Source organism: Alexandromys fortis, unplaced genomic scaffold (assembly GCF_014885135.2).
Source record: "Alexandromys fortis isolate MF-2015 unplaced genomic scaffold, M_Fortis_MF-2015_v1.1 scaffold_54, whole genome shotgun sequence".
NCBI classification, from domain to species: domain Eukaryota; kingdom Metazoa; phylum Chordata; class Mammalia; order Rodentia; family Cricetidae; genus Alexandromys; species Alexandromys fortis.
In genome coordinates, this window is record NW_026067958.1 from 2,711,604 (window position 1) to 2,734,269 (window position 22,666).

The 22,666-nt window shown below is 41.2% G+C and overlaps 2 protein-coding genes across 3 annotated transcripts in view; one reads left to right on the plus strand and one right to left on the minus strand.

The window, feature by feature from the left end:
* The window catches only part of Spag6 (sperm associated antigen 6), a 55,233-nt gene extending 41,723 nt beyond the window's left edge, over positions 1-13,510 (plus strand). Inside the window, exons 10-12 of one of the 2 annotated variants that reach the window (XM_050152744.1) lie at positions 4,920-5,036; positions 7,438-7,583; positions 11,817-13,510. In XM_050152744.1, coding sequence (XP_050008701.1) covers positions 4,920-5,036; positions 7,438-7,583; positions 11,817-11,886 — 333 coding nt within the window. In that variant the 3' untranslated portion in view covers positions 11,887-13,510. Of the gene's footprint in view, positions 1-2,542; positions 2,619-4,919; positions 5,037-7,437; positions 7,584-11,816 lie in introns of those variants that run through there. The other variant, XM_050152745.1, reaches the window with a different exon arrangement.
* Positions 13,511-16,765: 3,255 nt separating this feature from the next.
* On the minus strand, positions 16,766-17,291 carry LOC126507899 (60S ribosomal protein L27a). Its single transcript, XM_050152747.1, has one exon. The coding sequence runs from the start codon at positions 17,257-17,259 to the stop codon at positions 16,813-16,815; it is 447 nt and encodes a 148-aa protein (XP_050008704.1). The 5' UTR covers positions 17,260-17,291; the 3' UTR covers positions 16,766-16,812.
* Between the last annotated feature and the right edge of the window lie 5,375 nt (positions 17,292-22,666).

A 22,666-nucleotide genomic window follows, 5' to 3' on the forward strand; every position in this document is an offset into this window, starting at 1 on the left:
CTGCAGGCACAACTCACATTCCACAGAAAATAAATAAACAAATGTAATTAAAACCCCAAATAAAATTAATAGTAAAGTGCATACAAATTTACTAAGATGGTAAATGAATGAATAGTGAATCATATTCACTGACTGTAACTTGGCTGACAAGGTAGGAAGTCCCTAAGCTTCATGGACGTGAGTTTCTTTATGTGTTCTTACATGCTAAGTTTCTATAAACTGATTTCCAAGAGTAAGATTTTTCTTAGTAGTTGTAAGATTTTCCAGATCAAAAAAATGGTTTATGCCAGGCAATGGCTGTGCACGCCTTTAATCCCAGCACCTGGGAGGCAGAGGCAGTGGATCTCTGTGAGTTCGAGACCAGCCTGGTCTCAAAGTGAGCTCCAGGACAGTCAGTGCTGTTACACAGAAAAAACCTGTCCCAAAAAACAATAACAAAACAAAACAACAACAAAACCAAATTAACGTCTTACAGCTGGGCTGAGTGGTTTGTGCCTTTTATCCCAGCACTCAGGAGGCACAGGCAGTCATATTTCTGGGAGTTCAAGACTACACTGGTCTACATAGTAAGTTCCAAGACAACCAGGGCTACACAGAGAAACGGTCTTAGAAAACAAACAAACAAACAACCCCCCCATACCAAACAAAACAAACCCTATTTTAGTTAGGGTTTCTATTGCTGTGAAGAGACACCATGACCATGGAACTCTTATAAAGGAAACCATTTAATTGTGTGGCTTACAGTTCAGAGGTTTATTTAGTCCATTATCATCATGGCAGGACATGGTGTCATGCTGGCAGACATGGTCCTGGAGAAGGAGCTGAGAGTTCTACATCTTAATTTGAAGGCAACAGGAAGTGAACTGAGATATTGGGCATGACTTAAGCAAAGGAGACCTCAAAGCCCACCCCCACAGGGACACACTTTCTCCCACAAGGCCATACCTACTCCAATAAAGCCACACCTCCTAATAGTTACTCCCTGTGAGCTTTGGGGGGGCAGTTGCATTCAAACTACCACAACCCTCCCAAAATCCAACCCAAAAAGCAACAGTTTACATAGCTCTAGGGCTCCCCTCATGTGACTCTAGCATTGAGGTAATGTAACAAGTTAGCAATAGCTGACTGACAGAGATGAACAGGGTCTTCTCCAGTTAAAGGGGTGCCTGATTCTTTGACTTTCTGGTGAGAAATCCCAGCTCCATATGCAGTTTAGATCTCTTCAGGTGAATGTAATCACTGGTAAGTGTAGCTCAAGAAACCCTGGCAAGATAGTCCTTGGGTAGCCTTGTATACTTTTTGTATACTTGTAAGTGGTACTGGGGATTAAGCCCAGAGCTGGACATGTCAGGATGTAAGCTCTCAATCACTAAACTATCTCCCCTGCTCATCCCATAATTGTTTTAAATGAGCTACTGTGACAGTATATTGTATAAATATTCATGTAGAAAGCCATTACTTTAAAGGTTGTGCTCTCTCTTTAAGAGAGCTATTGGCAGAAGGAGTGGAAGGAGCTCCCGTAGCAAGATATCTTTATTTTGTTTAAATTTGTCAAAGAAGGTTTTATAGTTAACTAAGAGATATGAAGTTTCTCTTGATACAGTATTTACTTTCAGGAAATACACTAGGCATTAAATGTAAAAACAAACCTTTAATAATCTCCCTGGCAACAAAACCTTCCCAAAACTTGAAGTTCATCTGAATAGCTTCTTCCTGTATGGACCTCAACTCTTCTGTTCTTCTGTGGGGTCTCTTGGAGCACACAGCAGCTATTATAGAGTGAAGGCCATCAAATCTGTTCGATTTAACACTAACTGTGAGCAATGTGTATCCAAAAGCATTAGAAACTGGCGAGTGGCCTTTCTCATTTGTTTCTCTGTGGCAGCTTTCAAAGAATAAAGCCACCTCAAGGTTCTTTCTGTCCCCAAAACACGTCAGCTTCTGTAAGCACTGGCTCGTTGGTTCTAATCTGGGAGAGCCAATGGGCAGCCTCTTGGAATTTCCCCCATGTGGTCATGTTTGCCCTCCCTTCGCTATTCTACTCTCTTACAGAGAGTGAAAAGTCTGATAGCCGTAAGACCATCTATTCTGTCTTCTCCAGAGGCATCACGCTGGCGTTTGAATCGCTAGGAAACTTCTAGGTGGTTTATTCCCCAGAGCTTCCATGTTCTTGCCGTCATAGTTCTCATTGCACTTTTAGTAGCTTTATTGAGATATAATTTATGAAATATACCCATTTATAGTAGAAGAGCCAATAGTTTCTATGTGTTTATAGGACTGTGAGCCCATCACAGCAAACTGATTTGAAAAGGTTTCCCCCGCCTGTCAGTCATGGCTCCACATCTCTCCTGCCTGAATCCAGACAGCTTTAATTTTCTTTCCATCTCTGTGGATTTGCCTCTTCTGGACATTTCTTCTAAAAGAGATCTTATGTGTGTCCTTCTGGGCCTGGTGTCTTTATTACCTAGCCTTAGGGGTTTTTTGTTAGCTTTTTAAAACGTGTGGCATTCTGTAAACCACGTGTACCTTGTGTCTGTGGAAGGCCAGAAGAGGGCATCAGATCCCCTAGCGCTGGAATTACCAGCCATTATGAGCCACCGTGGGTGCTGCGAATCAAACCTGGGTCCTCTGGAAGAGCAGCCGCTGTTAACCAGTGAGTTCTAACCTGAGTTTTAAGATTCTTCTGTGTCATGTGTTCCTCTTTAGTGCTAGATAATAAATATTCCATTCTTTATCCATTCACCAGTTGATGGACTCTGGGGTGTTTCAGCTCCTTAGATATTTCCATATGTTTCCATGTGGATATATATTTTTAATTTAAAAAATTTTCTTTAGTACATGTATATGTGTATGTGTGTAGTGATATTTTGTTTATGATTTAACAATAAAGCTGAGAGATCAGAGAAGCAGTGCAGCCAGTCACTAGAGAGACCTTTTACCTCCACCAATGCTGAGACCAAAGGGGCGATCCTGGTCTCAGGCTGCTTCAGACGGTATCTCAGGGTACATCCTTGAGCTGCAACAGTCTCTACCAAACCTCAGACTGCAACTGCTCCTGTCCCCTCCCGCCTTATATTCCTCTCTCTGCCCAGTCATATCCCTCCTCTCTCCACCTCCCTAGTGCTGGGATTACAGGTGTGGGATCCCAAGTGCTGGGATTCAATCTCGTGTAGCCCAGGGTGGCCTTTAACTAACAGAGATCCCTCTGCCTCTGTCTCCTGAGTCCTGGGATTAAAGGTGTGTGCCACCACTGCCTGGCCTCTAGTAGTTTAGCTCTGTACTCTAATCTTTAGGCAAGCTTTATTTGTTAAAACACAACAAAACATCGCTACGTTTCCCCTTTTGTATCTCTCTAGTGGCTGGCTGATTTGCTTCCCCGATCTCTCTGCTGTATTTGTTAAATCATAAACAAAATATCCCTACATGGGTGTGCATATGTATGTGTGTACATGACATGTGTGTTGTGGCTGAATGTGGAGGTCAGAGGCCAGTTCTTTGGAGCTGGTTCTTTCCTTCCATCTGGGCTGGGTTTGAGCAGCATGCACCTTTTCCTGCTGAGGCTGTCTCCAGATGGACACACGTCTGTATTTCTTTTGGGTTTGTTTCCATAGGTGAAACCACTAGGCCGCTGGAAATGCTCTAAGATTTTGAGAGTTATTGGACCATTTTCTTACACAACCGCACTGCCTTATCTTCACCAGCAGTGTAGGAGGTTCCAAGTTGGCACATTCTTGTGAATGCATTTTGCTCCTTCATTATATTTTTACTGAAGCTATCCTAAAGTGTACTTTTGATTTGCCTAATGGCCCATAGTGCTGAAAATATTTTCATATATGCTCTGGCTGTTTTTGTGTATTCTTTGACCCTTTACTCATTTTATTATTAAAATATTTTTTGTAGTGGTGGGCAGCAGTCTCGGAGCCTTGCACATGTTAGGCAAGCCTCTGCCACTGAGCTGCATCTCCCGCCCTGCTCATTCTTAAACTGGGTCCTTTGTCTGTTGATTATTACAGTTCAGATTAGGCAAGTAAGCAAAACCTTAGCTAACTAATGTTTCTTTCATGCTAGACATGAAATTATTAATAATAATACTATGTTGATGATTATCTAAATATCCATTCCTACCTAAAAGAATAGTTATAAACCAAGTGTATATCTTTCAGACTGAGAATAGAAAGTTCCATGAGCTTCTGAGGTCATTAGATTGCTTTTTAGAACTCTTGACTAATGACTTGATTGTACATCATCAGCGTGAATGATGAGAGTTAGGGTAGGGCTGTCGGAGAGGTGCAATTGATATAATCTGTGCTATTACAGCTATTTTAACCTTGTCAGCAATGGTGGTTAAGTTAAATTTCTTGGTCTGCTAAGGTCATCATGGTCTGAAGATGGTTTACAAAGGAACGGTATAATTAGGTGTGTTAGAAGCTGGGAGTTTAGTCCTAATCCACACTACTGTTTAACAGATGGAGCAATGGTTTTGTTCAAATGTGTCAGGAGATGAGGATGTGTAAGACTTCTTAGTCTGGATCTCTAAAGAAAACCTAAAATTCAAGAGATCATTCACTGATAGCACAAAAATTATAACAGTTCTGCCGAATACAATACCATTTTGACGGGCTGTGATATGTATTTAAGAGCTCAGCCACTCACTGCATGGTTTCAAGTTTAACAGAAGACAACTGATAAAAGTGACAAAAACGCCAGTCCCAACAGTTCCTCAGCTCTTGGGAACTTGGGAAACTGTACCCTGCACATCTGACTTAAAACATAGCTGAGGAGATGTCTCAGCTGTGAAGGTCTTCAGAAAACTCTTTACAAATGAAACAACTGCAAGAAACTGATTTCATTTTCAAAATTCAGGAATATGAGACATGAATTGCCAAGCTTTGTATGCATTCTGCTTTGTATTTCACTAGAGTAAAAGGGCCATAAAGAATATCATCCAGAAATGCACCTACCTCCCAGCCCTCGAGCCGTTTCTCTACGATGCACCTCCCAATATCCTGAAGTATGTGGCCGGACAGTTCAGCAAGGTAAGAAATGCTATCACAGCCTGGAAATGGGGAAGAAAAGGAAATGATTTGTGAAATTGTTTTTCTGCTTCTATAAAATTTGGCCTGGGTTTTACTATGTAGGTCTCAACTCTCCTCAATCTCAATTGGCAAAGGGTAACATAGGTTACTAAAACTCACAGGTAAATGAAATTCTCCATCCTTCTTCATGCAGTTCTCAAGCTCTGTGGTGTCTTCTTAAACAGTATAAAAGGCGGTATTATGCCAACGCATTCAATCTTTATAATATAGATGATTTCTGCTGAAACTTACCTTTTAGTAATTTCCTGTGTCCCTTAGTCTCCCTTTTAGTCTAGGAACTAGCAAACATCTTCAGAACGAGAAAGAGAAAGGTCTTTGAAACACTGTACTGCTGAGATACCCTCAGTCATTTGGTGCACAGCTCTTCTTATGAACAGTGTAAACAAATGTAACTGTCATATTTCATAGATCATTGCAGATTGATAGCAGTATAGAAAGGTCAAGCTGCAGAAGTACACAGCCACCAAGGCGGATTCTGACAGCAAGGACTGAAGAGAATGACTGTGTTATGGCCATTGACAGTCAGGACGGTGCCCCTCAGCTATTGGGAACTGGAGAAACTGAACTCAGCATATTTGGATTAAAATATAGGGTCTGCAGGGGCTGGAGAGAAGACTCAGTTGTTAAGAATACTGACTGCTCTTCCAGAGGACTTGGCTTCGATTCCCAGCACCCACACAGCAACTCCTAAGTTTCTCTAACTCAATTATCAGAGGATCTACGGCTTCTTCTGGTCTTCACACGCACATGGTTCACAGAATTAAATACAGACCAAACACCATACACATTAAAAAAATAAATTATTACCATGTAGGTTGAGGCAGAGGCGGGAGGTTGTCTGGAATTTGAGGCCAGCCTGACCTGTACAGAGATTTCCAGACCAGCCGGGCGTAAAAAGTAAGACCCACCTCAAAAATAAGCAGCAAGCCAACAAAACAAACAAACAAGAAAGAAAGAAAATGTTATTTGCTTAAGTCATGCGCCAGAGTGTTTATGTGTTTAGGCTCAGTTCTGTCTCTTTACCTCTTTTGCTTTATGTTTGGAGCTGGGCAAGGCAATGAAGGCCACCCACGCACAGGAGTTGGCTCTGCCACTGAATCATGTTACAGCTCTACCCCCCCAGGAGAGCTCTGACCTCTCTAAACTGGAGATTATTACACGTAAGACAGGAGCAAGAGTGCTTACTCCAGATAAACAAAATTGTGTTTTTAAGAAACAGGACATTTGGGCCCAGTGTCATGGCTCAGCAGGCAAAGGTGCTTCCGGCAAACCTGACGATCTGAGTGTAATCCGGAGCCCATTTTCTGACTCCCATGAGTGTGCTATGGCATGAGCACCCCACAGCACAAATTGATAGACGTTAAAACAGCACTCCACATTGGGGCTGGTGAGCAAGTACCGGCCTCTGCCAGCCAGGCTTGACCTGAGTTCAGTCCCTGGATCCTGTGTGAAGGCGGGAGGAGAGAAGCAACTCTACGGGGTTGTTCTCTGAGGTGCACAGGCATCTTGTGGCACACATGCCCACCCACAATAATAAACAAACTAACAAGCAAGCAAGCATTCACATGTTTAAAGCCAGCTAAATTTTCCCCAGTTATGGAAGAAGACAAACTCAGTTGGATAGCCAGTTTTAGTGCTATTGTAAACCAGGCCACCACCTCCTTCCTCTCCCTCCCCTCTTCCTTTTATCTCTCATCTCTGTGTCTGGTGCTGAGGACCAAACCCAGGGACTTGTGCGTGATTGCCAAGTATTCTTATCATTAAACTACCTTAGTTTTTCAAAGACAGGTATCATTGTATAGCCTAGGTTGATCTCCAGTTCATAATCTGCACAGTTCATGATCCTCTGGACTTTGCCTGCTGAGACAGGTGTATGCCACCATACCCAACCTGCATTTCCTTAAAGGAAGTAAAATGGGAGCGAGTATTAAACAATGAGAGAGAGTTAAGCAGCAAGGGGACGTTCCCCATTGGGAAATACAGCTGGTGACACAGCGTGCATGCTCTGATGTTCTGGAGATGATGCATTTAAGAGATGATGGCAGAGGACCCCCTGCCTTGCTAAGGAGCTTGGCTTCACTGTTTTCGATAGCGGAGACTCACGCTTTCGGCGTGAGTGGATCAGCCAGCTTTGCTCATTTCACTGCTTTATTCTCTCCAATAACATGAAGGTTAAAGTAATTTGAAAAGAACGCATTTCACTTCCAGCCCTTTATTTTATAGGTGATATACTAAACATAAATTCTCTTCTGCATTACTTTTGATATAATATTGCTTTTAAAGATAAACAACCTAACTTGGAAAAGTAAAGATGATGTTTTTATCTGTTTCTCCGTCTAAGGTGTTGCCTCATGACAGCAAAGCTCGCCGGCTTTTTGTAACGAGCGGTGGACTTAAGAAGATCCAAGAGATAAAGGCGGAACCTGGTTCCCTCCTCCAAGAATACATCAACAATATTAACAACTGCTACCCAGAGGAGATAGTAAGGTGAGGGAAATGGACTTTAAGCAGTTCAATATTACATAACTTTTGTTCTTTGTTTTCAAATATAGCTTTTATATCAATGCCAAAATGTAGATTTTGGGCTGTCTCTCCAGTCCAAGTTATGTACTCTTGAGAGGCTGATGGGAGCTTAAAACAATTCCGATAAGCCTGTTCTGAAACTATTAATATATTAGTATATGATATCAAAGTAGTAGTATGCCATAGCATATATAAAATACACAAATAAATAATAAAAAGCTATATAACAAAATACTTGTAAAACCACAAAATGAGCCAGGTGGTGTTGGCATGCGCCTTTAATCTCAACACTTGGGAGGCATAAACAGGTGGATTTCAGTGAGTTCGAGGCCAGCCTGGTCTACAAAATGAGTTCCAGGATAACTAGGACTGTTACACAGAGAAACCCTGTCTTGAAAAACCAAATCAAACCAAACCAAACCAAGACAAGACAAGGTAAGGCAAGACAACACTAAACAAAACATAACAACAACAACAAAACCCCACCAACCCCTCCCAAATGAAGTAATTCTGAAAATAGTTTTCAATTCGGTGTTTTAAGAAACAAAATAAAATAAAAATCGAGAAAACAAAAGGGAAGCTAAAGATCTCCAGAACAGAATGATCTGTTGCTTTTTTTTTTTTTTGAAAAAAATTTATTCTTTTTCCCTTTCTAGGTACAGTTTAACTAAGAAATAGTGGAAATAAAAAAAAACTGTCATAGAATTTAATCTGGTGCTTTGTCAAAATACTTAAAAATTTAAATCCTTAAATTCTATGCTTTGATGTTCCAATTATTATTATTATTATTTTGGTTTTTGAGACAGGATTCCTCTGAGTAGCTCTGGCTTTCCTGGAACTGGCTCTGTAAATCAAACTGGCCTTAAGCTCACAGAGATCCACCTGCCTCTGCTGCAGTAATGGAACTAAAGGCCTGTACCACCATGCCCAGCAGAAATTTCATTTTAAAAACATCTCATTTTCATGAGGATTTTGGCTAGCCAAACTTTTCAATTTTCTGGTTTTTAAAAAAGCATTAGGTGCTCTAAAATCATATTAATGAACATCTTTAAAGCACTGTGAAAATAGACAAATATAATTTCAAAATGGTTTCATTTTTACAGGTACCTATTTTTCAAAACTCAGTTGGTGACAACTGTTTTAGAATTAATTATTTTTATGACAACATCAGCCTGATAGTCATTTCATAGTTCCTTCCAATTTTAATTTTAATTTCTAGCACAAGTGGGTGTTATAGGAGGAAAGCGATCTGGACAGGCTCCCCAGGGACCTGTGCTCTAGGTCTGCTCCACTCCTTGGCCACAGGGCATGCTCTGAACTCGCCTTCTGGATTTCTGCCCACTCTCAGGACAGGAGCCTTGGGGCACATGTGTTGTGGGGACAGTTCCAGCAATTTACCAGTAAGGCACCAGATCCAAGCCCCAAGACCAAGACTAGAGTCATCCAAATTCCTTGTGGCCTGCAGAAAGGTTGATTTGCTTACCCTGGGATTAAAGGCCACCCGAGCTAGGTTAGAGTTGCAGTGACTGATAGCTAGAAGGAATGAAGGAATTTCTCACTGGTTTTTTCTATGGCTCTTTGATGATAGCTCAGGTCACGTGTCTGGACAGACCGAGGTGCCTATCTCAGTTCTAATTATTTACTCTGTGACCTTAAAGACAATTATTTAAATTCTTTAAACTAGAATTTCTGTATTTGTAAATATTATTACCTGTATTTCATAACATTAGAATTAAATGACATGATCGTCAAAGGGCTTTTATTAGTATGACATCAGTCAGTATTTCTCATTGTCCCTTTTGGAGTATCTCTATTCTCAATTTTTTTCCTCTTGAGATTAAGTAGATTTATTAGGCAAATAAAATTTAATTTTATAATCGTATTACAGATACTATATAGTAGTGTTTTGTTCCTTATTTTTGCTATTTTTTTGATGATAAACATCTCGCAAGCAAATATAAAATAAAGTTATTCTGTTATATTTAAAATGCCTTTCATGGCTGAGCCGGAATTATATAGTTTTTCCTAATAGGAAGCTGCTTTTGAATCCTTAGCACTATAGTAGTTGGGATGAGGCTTTCTCACAGGAAATACGTAACTTGATCTGCTTATTTCTGGGTCTATATTTTGAGACACTTGCGAGGTCAGTATGTAGTCATGAGAAGGGGGCAATGCTGCCCCGCTCTGCTGGTGAAGGAGTGTGGGTATGTTTGAGCACGTTTTCTTGAAGGGGAGTCCTAGGGACAGTGAAGCCTCGGAGGTCTTTGGGAAGGAAAAATGGCAATAACAGTAAGCTTATAGTGAATCTAGCAAAGCCTCAAGAATGATCTGCACATCCTAACTGATCTATTGAGACTCTTAAAATAACAATGGCCGGTAATAATATAGTAAGAACCACATCTATAATTTCTAGTTTTCTGATAGTCACATTTAAGAAAGTAAAATGAAATGGTAAATAAATTTTGATGATTTTAAAAAAAAAAACAACCCAAATATCTAAACCATATAATTTCAACTAGTAATCAATATAAAATTAGTGAGTTATTTTACATTTGTATATTTTGTTACTTCTAGCATATCTTAGTTCAGGTAGTAAATCTCATTGGAAATATTTAGGTTAAATTCAGATCATATAAAACTTACATTGGAAAAAGAAGACTCACAAATGATTCCAAACTCATTTTTTGTGTTTTCCTATAGTTGATTTGTCAGTTCTGAAGTTAAATTTTAAAAATATAGTTTCTTAAACATGGTAGCCATATTTCTAGTGTTCTTCAGACTAGTTAGTGCCTATCATTTTAAGCAGCACTTTTTAAAGATTTTAAAGCCCTGCCTCCTAACATTTCTATAAAAGCTACCTGTCTGGTGCTGACACTTTATGAGATGCCAGTGAAAGCAGGACCAGCCTTAACATCTGCACTAACTCAGACTCCGGGAGGAAGACAATGCACAGTTCTGCAATGCCAGACTAAGAAACCCAGTTTCAAATGCATTTTTCTAGATTAGGTGGCCTTTTTCATCTTTTGATGATAATTTTTTTTGAGACAGAATCAAGGTCTTAATATGTAGTCTTGGCTGGTCTGGAACTTTCTATGTAGACTAGACTGGTCTCAAATTCACAGAGATCCACGTGTCATTACTTCCTGGTAGGAGTAAAGGTGTGTGCTACCACACCCAGCTAAAATTTTGTCTTATTTTAGTTTTGAATTCTGTGTATACGTGTGTGAGTGCAGGAGGAAGAGCATTCATTAAAAGAGCTTCTTAGGTAGTGTGTGTTCTGTTTGACTTAAATTGTGAACAAAGACACTATTAAAATATTCCTCTGCTTTGTCCACCTTAACCTGATACACTGTGGAAGCATGTACAATTTTTAAATCCATTTCTACATTAGAATACCTACTAGGTTTTATTTAGCTTTTTATGTAAATGAAAATTCTTTCCATAGTATATCACTGTTTATATACACTATTCATATATTTAAGACTTTATACTAAATATTTTATGATACTCAATTGAGAAGTCTAGAAATGTAAATGTATTGTACTATATATGTCCCAGAACCAATGAAGATGGTTAAATTTCTATTTTATATATAATGGGTATTTATAAATCATTTTTCAACTGTTTTCAACATGAATTATGTCTGTTTCCGATCAGGCTGTATTTTAAGACATAATTTCTAAGGTAATTGGAATTCAGAAACTTATTAGCAATCATAGGCTGTATGGTCTAACGTACAGAAGACACTTATTAGCTATTATCCTGAAGTACCCTCACTCACTTGGTATGGTAAGAAGGAAGTCTCTGAGATATTACCGCTGGATTGAAGGAGTGTGCTTGGACAATATCTCCTTACAATATGATGCATTATGAGGAGGCTTCTCTTTCTTCTCATGATGTATAAGCAGCACAGGAACATATGTGAAGTTTCACCCATGATTATCTATTTCAAAGCATTTTCCATGTGTTTATGTGTGCACACATATGTGCACAATACATGCATGTGAAGGTCAGACCTGTAGGGTTGGTTCTCTCCTCCTACTGTGTGGGATCCAGGGATGGACCCAACAAGTGCCCTTATTGGGTGAGCCACCTCACCAGCCCCAGAAGTTATTTCAATAAGTTCTTTGTGTAGATCACCTTGTGCCTACTGTATGAAAAATTTCCATATGTCTGATAGCAGATTGTCTTTTTCAGGTACTATTCTCCTGGATACTCAGATACACTTCTGCAGAGGGTGGACAGCTATCAGCCGCTCACGAACTGAACAAAGTATATCTGTAAACTCAGATTCACAGGAGAGTCTGCACACCTGTTAAAGATCTTTCTGAAATGTTTGAACTAGTGAATCTTAGTTTTGTTCAATGTGAAATACCTTTAATATTTCCTATATTTTGTAATACTTTATAAATTATTAGCTGCAATGTGTGGAAGACTAATTATAATCATTTGCACGGGTAGAGATATGCATAAAAGGTAATGAAGGTTTTAAGGTATTTACTTTTCTACAAAACACACAAACACAGTACAACACACATCCTTACTACTAGATAGAAATGAGATGTGTTGTTTGAAAACCCTTAGTTATTTCCCCATGGGGGTGGCTAAGGAAGACGACCTTGACAGTTACACAGAAAATAAGGAGGGGAGTATGGGAAGACGGAAGTCGTGACAGAAATGCAGGGCTCGTGCGCTGCATGGTTGCTTACGTGCTCTGAATTAATGCAGCAGCTCTGCAGCTAGCCACCTGCCCGGTTTCCTAAGCATTCAGGAAAACTTATTATTATTGTGAAACACTTTTCTCCTCACCCTAGGCGAAGTGTTCCTTCCCTTTCGTGCACTCTGTCGGCAAGCTCTCCGTTGTCTCTGAGACGTCTCGTCGTGATTCCCGTACAAGGGAAATGGGTCTTCAGGATTCCCTTGTCCCAGGTTCCCTTCCCCACGTATTTTCAGAATTCACAGAAATCACCTCAAATTCATGGATTTAAGGTCTAATTTGAGTAGAACAGCAGCAGGCTCAGGCTTAATGCATTTCATTTAAGAAGCTGTAATGGGGCCCCAGCAGATTAAAAAAAAAAAAAAACATTAAAAATAGCATTGCTTTTTTTTTTTTTTTTTAAATTTTCCTACTTGGCCTTAGGAACTTGTGCTTGGATTTAGGAGTCTTGGTTGTTACGCCTATGTTTTTGGGCCTAATAGGACATTTCTCTTTTTAATTAATCTTATTATATGTGTGAGTGTTTGTGTATGTCCGTGGATCCTGTGCATACCTGGAGCTGATGGAGCCCAGAAGAGCACTTTCTCGGAGGCCCGAAGAACAGAGAGGGACAGGATATTCAGAGAATCCCGAAGCTACAGTGGGTCCAGTCCTAAACACCTGGATCCATCATTCCTTCTCGAACTCCTGTGTTGTTTAGTCTCCTCAGGATGAAGGTACCCATTTACATGGGATATTTTCCTGGGTTTACCTCCATATTCCTTATTTTCTACCACCAAACAGATTTGAAAACCTCTTCATAACCAGCAACCACTTTCCCGTCTTGTTTTCACTGCTGTCAGGCTGGAACACCTAGTGGAACACCTAGTGGAACACCTAGTGGAACACCTAGTGGAACACCTAGTGGAACACCTAGTGGCTTCCTGTTTGTGGTTGTATGCTGGGACTGAGCTTGTAGTCCTGTACGGACAACGACACCCCCACTCCTGAGTTCATTTCCTAATATTTTCATAGCCCATTTTATTCTTTGCAGCAATTTCCTAGACTCATTGCATAGTAAAACATCATTTTTATTCCCAATCTTTTAGCTTCCCTTTCTTTTTCTTGTCTCTCCACCAGTTTTTCCTATAAAAACCATTTAACGATTGGAGGACATTAAAGCTTTCATCTTCCTCCCTCCCTCCCTCCCTCCCTCCCTTCCCTTCCCTTCCCTTCCCTTCCCTTCCCTTCCCTTCCCTTCCCTTCCCCTTCCTTCCTTCCTTCCTTCCTTCCTTCCTTCCTTCCTTCCTTTCTTTCTTTCTTTCTTTCTTTCTTTCTTTCTTTCTTTCTTTCTTTCTTTCTTTCTTTCTGTTTTTCAGGACAGAGTTTCTCTGTGTAGCCCTTTCTGTCCTGGAACTCACTCTGTAGACCAGGCTGGCCTTGAACTCACAGAAATCTGCTTGTCTCTGCATTCCAAGTTCTAGAATTAAAGGTGTATGTCACCCCTGACTGGCTTCATCATTCTTAATTAGACTTTTCACGTGTTGAAAAAGTCTCAGCAATGGGGAAGCTATGGTGTCAGGATTTCAAGTTTGTGACTAGTCTGTGTGACAGAGCAAGAGCCTGTCCGAAACAAAAACAAACCAACAAAACCGTGACAGCAGTTTTTCAGATGACCATGATGAATTTAGCAAGGATAAAGTCCTTTCCATAGTAGGGTGCGATCCCTCGCTTCTTCCGATCACAGTTCTTCCCTTTACATGTCATTTTATCTCTATCAGAGCACTACACTAAGAATAAAATAATACTGTTCTGCTGGGTGCTTCTAATTTGATCAGATGTGATTAGGAAATTTTAGGATATGTTTCTTTTGTTGGTTTGTTTTGTTTTGTTTGAGGCAGGGTCTGTCCACTAGGTATCGCTGGCTGTCCTGGAACTTACAATGTAGACCAGGCTGGGCTCCAGCTCTGAGAGGTCTTTCACCTCTGCCCTTGAAGTACTGGCTTTAAGGGGTATGCCACCACACCCAGCTGTATGAAATGTTTCTTTACAAGACACTTTAACCAAAGTCAAACTTTTTAAATATAGCATTAAAAATTCTTTTATTTGTGCTAAAGCAAAAATAATGTCTGTTATTGATGATATTCTCTGGTATTTTCACTCCTGAGTTTTGTTGGTACTAATAGTGCAGACTAACCCCTCTCTTGCTGTCCCTGCAGTTTATTCAAATTTTAACTTTTTTTTTCCGGATTCCTCACATATGAGGGATATCCGCTGTTAGGGCTTCGGGAATAGAGTTGGCCAGCTTGTTTTTGTAGCTGAAGCTATGCCACCTGTGTGGGAAGAGATGAAATGAGTAGGACCTTTCTGAAAGGGATAGTGAAGCCAGGGTTCTAGGCACTGGTCTGTCAGGGAGGAAGGGTGATAAGCCTTCGTCTTTCTCTTAGGATACTTATGAAAACAACCTATCATGAAGCAGGTAGCCATGTTGTAACTCTTTCATTCTATATCATGAGAGATCTGAGGGACAAAGTTATGTCGTGTCTTCCAGTCTCATGCTTAGGCAAGTGGGGTTTAAGTCCAATGATTTGTGATAAAGCAAAGCTCCATTTCCTGCCCTCATGGAGTTCTCTAACACACACACACACACACACACTTTCCCAGGTGGAGCAAAATAGCCACAAGACACTGAACACAAAGCAGCCATACTTCAGCATGTGAAAACAACTGACAACTTCATATTCATAGGACATGGGTCTGATTTTCTAACCCTTTCTTCTCAACAAAAACCTTCTCTTAAAGAATGAAAGGTTTGCTTGTTGCTAGAAACGAAGCCCTGCTTAACATTCACCCTGTCTTCAAACCCCAAAGGCCATCCCTAAGAAGTCAAGTTTAGAAACTGACCTTGAAAGGATGAAGACTTTTCTGTAACCATCCCTTTAAGACAGGTGCTAGCAAATGTTGGGGCTTATTTGGCCATCAAATTTGTCGTGTAGAAAATTTAATTTGCAGTTACTTTTTCAGAGATTGACAGGACAAAGTGACAAGTCTATAACTCTTGTATTTGCCAATTGCATCAGCGTCTTTTGAGTTTTAAAATTGGATGTTGGTAAAAAGCATGAACACATCGTCTTGTGTTTGATTAGTCCTGGGGCTACACAGTTGGTCTAACGAGAGGAGCTGCTTTAAAGAGCATAGAGCTTTGTAACTGCCCGTGATGATGTGGCAAGGGGAGGGAGAGGAGGAAGCAAAACCTCTCCAGATCTCAGAACCCGGGAAAGAATCCATTAAGCAGTTAGTCGAACTTCAAACGCCTTCCTTAGCCTTGAACAGTTAGAAAAAAATTGGGGAAAATGGATCCATGTTATTCAAGGATTTTAAATACGATTCCCAGAGACACAGTAGTTTCTTTGTTTTATAGATCACAGAGTTTTCTATCTATTTAGATTTATCTATCTAAATGGGTTTAGGGGAAAATATTTCCTCAGTAATTAATTTAGGGGTAAGTATAAAAATAAGCATTTCTGAGTTCCTTTTAGTATGATACTATTTCTCTAGTAATTTTAACTGAATGCTGGATCAAGAATATTAATATAGCACCATCATAAGATGGTCTAGTACAAATACTTACACATTAAACAAAGCCTGTTAGTTTGTCCATGCATAAAATGTATACATTACCGATGGTAAATGTTCAAAGTATGCTGAATATAAAGATGTTCAGCTGCTTGAGAATGATTACATTGAGTTCTCCATTTTACATATTTCTGTTGCGTTCACGGTGTAAACCAACCATACAAGTGTTGCGGCTCTGTTCTCTTCAGTTCTCAATATCTCCAGCACTGCAGCAAGCCTGCAGCCTCAGGGACAGAGGCTGGGCTGAGAGTCAGGGCTTCTTGTCTCTGACTGCATTAGGCCGAGACAATTTTCTCGCTACGGTCTTTCAAGTCTCTTCAAGTTCTGAGGCTGTAGTCTTCTGAAGTACTGTAGTGTAGAAGGGAACACAACGGTTTCAAGGAGACCAAGATCCGCATGAGAACCCCCAAACTTCTATGCTCTGAGCGAGGCCATGGACAAGTCAGCAATAGCATACTCCCTTCATACAATTCCGAGGTTGAAATGCAGCTGAAAAAGCACATGACCCGGCGGGCTAGTAAGCAGGGCCACCATTAGTCCATTCTTTGTGTGAGTTGAAGAGGGTGACCAGTCCTCAGTACATGTTCTTTCCATTGGCATAAATTGTTGTAACAATCTTATTTTGTTAAAATAAGACACTTGACTGCCATCTGCTGGAAAATTCTCTTTGTAAACATGCAAATCTATGACGTCCAATACATAAACCATGACACCAAGAAGTACTGGTACCTTTGTATAGAAATGACCCACACTGCTGTGTGTGCAAGCACTCACTAAAAGTCTACTTGGTATTCTTCTTCTTCTTTTTTTTTTTTTTTTTTTTTGAAAGTGTTAGCATTTAATTGGCCTCCCTGAGTGGCTTCAAGCCACCAGAACACAGGCACCTCCAACACCCTTTATCTTCTCTTCAGCTCTTCTGCTGAAAAATTTGGCTTTCACGATGACAGGCTGCTTAGGGAGCTTTCCCTTCCCCAGAACTTTGTAGTAGCCCGATCGCACGACATCAATGATGGGAGCAACTCCGGTCTTGTTCTTGGCAGCGTTGACTCGGGTCTGCTCACTGACCAGCGTCCACAGTTTATCCAGGTTGACAGTCGGGCAGAAGCTCTGGTTCCTCTTTAAGTGGTAATGCCTCATCCCAACTTTCCCGAAGTAACCTGGATGATATTTATCGAAGTTTATCCTGTGATGATGCATGCCTCCAGCGTTCCCGCGTCCTCCTGGATGCTTGCGGTGTTTACCGATGCGGCCATGGCCGTGGCTCACGTGGCCCCGGAGTTTCCGGGTCTTCCTCAGTCTGGATGGCATGGCGGTGGCAGAAAGGAAAGAGGGCTTGGTATTCTTCTAACTTTTTTTTTTTAGAAAAGCATTCCAGGCAGCACTGTTGTGTAAGTAAATTTATTTGTAAAATTCAAAGTTAATCTCTGGAGTCAAAGTTCAGAGCACTAAACATTACACCATGGAGTCAGTAGCAAAGTTAATCTCAGTAAAAGGAATCAACATCTGTCTTTTACAAGCCTAGAAACATTTGTGCGCACCTCTTCCCCCATTTCCCACTTCTTTACCAAAAAGAATATCCTACAGTGAAACCTGTAGTTAAGGCTGGCAGAAATGCTAACTGAAGGCTGGAGAGATGAGGCAGCACTTAAAGTGTGCTTGTTATGTTTGCGGAGGACCAGAGTCGGGTTCCTAGCCCCCACTTCTGGAGCTCAAAACCATCTATAATTCCAGATCCAGGAGATCTGACACCATCTTCTGGCCTCCACAGGAACCCATGTGCCCACTCTTGCATGCAGACGTGCATACACATGCACAAAATAGTAATAATAATAATCTTAAAAGTTGTCATTAATCTTACACTTATAAACTTTGCATATAAGATCAAATTAGGAAATTTTAATGTATTTAAAGCAAAGCATGTTTTAAAAGAACATTTTTATTTAAAAAATTGAACCCCAAACAATTTGCTGATGATATACCATTATTACAAGGCAGATATCTCCCGGGAAAGCAGCTCTCCTGTGTCCCATTTAGCCAAGAACCTTGGCTGGGATATAACAGGCAGAGAATCCTTATTGTGGTGATGATTTCCTTTTGCACACAAAAGGATGATTTGGGCTCATTTTCACACCTAGCACTGCAATCACAGAGAATGCTGTCTAGCACTACATACGGGAGAGTTTGGTAGTGGGAGCACTCTAGGGCTAGGATGGCTCCTAGGAACTTGGAGGAAACAGTGCCTATTGTACAAGAGGAGTAAAAGCAGGGTGACAAAAGGTACCAGCGACTCCAAGTGTCATACTACCTAAGGACAGAAAATGACCAGCCAGAGCCCACGGGACAGAGCATATGATAAAGTACATCTAAAAGGTAACGATTACTAAGGACTTCAGTGGCGGCTTCTTGTGTATGTAGAGCTGACTGAAGACACAGTTATAGAATGGGGCTCTTTCACAGAAATAAGGATAAGATCCCAGAATAATAATAACAGAAGCCAGATAATGCCAGGAGCAAAATGTGCAATTATTGCAACAAAAGGACAAGGTTAATATTTCATTCAATGGTCCTATTCATATAGCTATGAAGACAGTTAATAGAACTTAATGTTCTAGAGACAGGATGGGGGTGGTTTACAAGGTAACAGCTTAGAACAATGATAAACCAAGAATGGACGGGTCTCCTCGATGACGGACTGTAACCTGTAAGGCAAACAAAGCATTTCCTTCAGAGTCGCTTCTGCTCACAGAAACGGAAAGCAAACCAGGACACTCCTACAGTCACTAGCTCAGCTTCCAGAACTGCACACGTCTCAAACCTCAGTGCCACTGTCTAAGGAGACAGTGCTCCCCTCAAAAAACGTACTTAGTGCGGTTTCTCATCACCAGAATGCTGTTCTAGCCCTTTTACCAGGGAAGAACTTTACAGCAGGAAGCCCTGACACACCTCTCAGAATACCCTATGGTGTTAGTGGGATTTGTTGGGACGAGGAGACCAGGAAGTTACCAGGAATCATAAAAGAAGAATCAGAGCACAGGCTTCTAGGAACCAGGAGCTAGATTCACACCACCCATAGAAACAACATTCCACTACTATGACCTAGCTTGGATGACTCATCTGACCATGGGGCATCATCAGCTTTGCAGCCAGAGGTCTGGTTGTACACACACAAGTCATATAACCTGTGGAGAAGTAATCTTTCATTAAAAGGAAGAAGCAGACATGGGGTTGGGCATGAATACAGAGGGAAGGCACCAGTTTAGGGACGAGACCCAAATGTCATCCACTGCTATTGTGCTGGTATTCACAGCTATGGCTGCATGGGGTTGCCCTTTGAGCAAACTTATGGGTGAGGGGAACAGGAACCCATTTTTTCACAGATGATTTAGCCAAGAGTGCAAACTCACGGTGGACGCCGCTTCCTATGCTATCTTGGGGTGACCTTGAAAGGGGTGGTGAGGGGACTTCCTTACAATGGGGAAAGTTTCTGATGCCCACTGGACACTCACTTTGTATGGAGAGAAGTGTGGATGAAGGGAAGACACACAGGGTAGTGGCTTGATCAGGGACACAAGAGAATCCCTCGTATGAATAAGAAGTTAGCTGTTCCCTAAGTGACACTGAAGAGCATTCACCACAAGCCACATGTGTAACTGAGTAACCGTAGTGCTGGCACAAGGGCCCAGGGATGGGTCAAGTGTGGCAGGGACAATGGTCAGGTAGGTAGAGTTTCAATTGTGTGGCCGTTCATTCACCAAAACCGATCCGGCTACTGCTACTGCCTGATGTCCATACAGCAGAGCCCACAAGTTCTATCCAGTTTGGAGACTCCAGCCTAGAGATGACACCCTAAATCAACGAACAGTTTATGGGGGCTATGTCCAAAACACAATACATAAAAACATAGGCCTGAGGGAAGTAGGCGTGACTCTGCATCACGTCATTCTCAGTGGCATATTTGGGCAATTGTACTTCCTGTTACTCAAACCTCCTATTCTGTGGGTCAAGAAACCTTGTTTCCTGGAGGCGTGATATGTCATTAAAGGACCTGATTGTACTTTAAAATGCAGCTGCCACTCAATCCAGTACTCTAATCTCTGTACGCCACGGAGCGGGACTGTAATCACTTCTGTACCAACAGTGATTATTGAGTCTGGTCTCCCAGAGGAGGCAGGGTTGCCTTACAGCCTGCAGGAAGGAAAGAGCATTTGACCTACGTGATGCAACAGGGGTAGGGTAGCTCCTGATGCCCATTCTTAGTTTCAACAGAAAACTGACAAGAACAAAATGATGCCTGGGGTCGGCATGGCAACCAGGGCCTGTGAGGACATGGGCTTTGCATGCGCCAGGCTGTGTGCCTAGACCAGCATGGGATGGGCTGGAGTTCTGGAGAAGGTGGAAGTAGCGCTTCAGACTGAGATCCAGTGCAGTGTCAGCAACTGTGGTTTCCCCACGCATACCCCAGCTCCCTGGGTCTCAAGTGCAGTCACACTTTGTTCAAAAATTTTTCTTTTTTCTGAGATAAGGTCTTGCTTGCAGCCTAAGCTGGCTTTGAACTTGAGATCCTCTTGCCTCAACCTCCATAGTGTTGTGATTACAGATGCGCACTACTCCATATGGTTAGACATTTTTTATATCCTAACTCCAGAAATGAACTGAATTAAATCTACTTACAACCAGAATGAGTCTTAATAATTTGTCAAATTTTAAAATTAATACCTTCATCTGAATAAAAGTAATTTAAGAACATTGAGGTAACTGGGTCACATCAGAATTCAGCCAGATAAAAATAATCCAAGTTCTTCAGATTTCCTGAGAATTTTAGAATTTACGTGGTGAAGAGGTCATCACTGTGTCTCTGGGGTAGGTTTTGCATGTTAATGGCAGAAAGTGTCTTTTATATTAAAAAGTGTGTGTCATGGGCATGTGTGGGCATCCATGCCACAGCAGGCATGTAAAGGCCAGAAGACAGCTTCGTGGAACCAAGTCTCTCCACAGCTTTACGGCGACGACTAGTTTAGAAGAAAAGACCCCACGCTGTAGGGAGACTTTCAAAACATATCTCACGACTTCAGTTTGAATATTTATTATGTGAACTCACTAATAAGAGTCTCCTGGGAATGTTAGAATTTACTCATGAAACAGTGATAATTGCATCTTTTAGAGTGATTCATGGCAGCCAATCAGTGGGCTCTGGCTTTGAGGCACTAGGAACGAACCACACAGAGCTTGGTTGTTCCATGAGATGCTCTAAGCATGTTCGTAAATGTGTACGGTCACTTAGGTTCTCCCCAGCTCGCTTCTGCTCTCTGCAGACAGAGGACCAGCATCTGGAGGAAACCAGATAGATCCCAGTTTTGGGCCATGGAAGAATTTTGGTGTTGCCCAGGGAAGTAGTTGAGGAGGGGGAAGGAGACCCAAGTCCAGAGTTAGTCCTGAGATGATGGCTGACAAAAGAGGGCTCTAAGTGGCTCTACCAGGTGAGACTGGGTTCAGCACATCCATCTCAAAAGCAACTATATACTCTCTTCTTGGTCTCTTCCATGCGTAGGGACGCTTTTTACAGTTCCTGCTCTGACAACTTAACTTTTAAGTTTTGTGTCTTTTGCCTTATCCATCCAAGGTGCCAAGTGAGGACCAGTAAGAGTGTCAGAGAGGTTTTGTTTATTTTAAGATATTCCTGTGAATTCATTAGCTTTTGTACTGAGCCCAAGGAAGGAACTCAAACGGCGACTCAATCCTTGCATCTTTTCTTTTCCTTTCACATTTTAAATTACCCCATTTGCAATGATTTTTGTACTAAATCCTGCTTCTCTGGTTTAACCATCTATACCAATGAGGCCTTTGGAAAGAAAAGACTAAGTTAGGAAGGGGAAGAAAAATTATTGCAGATCTATGGAGGAGGAGGAGGAAAGAGGGGGAATTTGGATCATTTATATGCTGCGTGTCTTACTGAGAGTTAAATACAGTGTTTTGTTCTGTTTTCTGCCACTCGAGGGTTATTTAATTAAATTCATGACCGAGGATGCTAACCAGCCCCACATCTAAAATAATTGCTTCTCTGTTGGTGAGACGTAAAGCCAGGATTGATTTTCCCCGGCTGATGGCTCTCCTTTCTGACTCATGAATGTCATCTCCACTCCCCTCCCCACGTAATTTGATCTCTGCATTTGATCCCTATTTAGTAGTACACTTCGCTAAACAGATGTCCGAGTAATTAAAATCCCACATGGGCACACTAGTCAGTGAGTTACATCTATTTAATAGTCAGCTTAGAAACTTTTCCCCCTTGGCTTTCCCCTGTCCTAGTGGTGTGTGTTCCTGGCCTTTGTCAGGCTTTTGCTAGCACAGCTAAAGCTGGCTATGTTTGTTTTCCTGCACGTGCTGAGTCTCCTTTTCTTTTCCTGACACCGTTTTTTCCCCACAAGTTCCAGGCCTTTCTGTTAACTCACCTGGGTTTCCACCAGCATCCAAATCCCCAGTGAATGAATCATCTAGTGTTTATGCATGCCAGCTCCAGCAATTAAAAAATCATAAAGAGGTTGTTATAACCATGGATTTTAAAAAGTGTCTTTTATTTTTCTCTCCTGAGACATAGCCAAAATATTTAAGTCAAAAAAATCTTAAAAATAACAAAACTATTAGATCAAATACTAGAAACCTGTTTGGTTGCTGTAAATCACCGAAGGACTTTGATGCCAAAGAACTAGAGAGGAAA

Coding starts and splice junctions, on each gene's coding strand:
- LOC126507899 (XM_050152747.1), bottom strand. CDS start 17,259: ATGCCATCCAGACTGAGGAAGACCCGGAAACTCCGGGGCCACGTGAGC.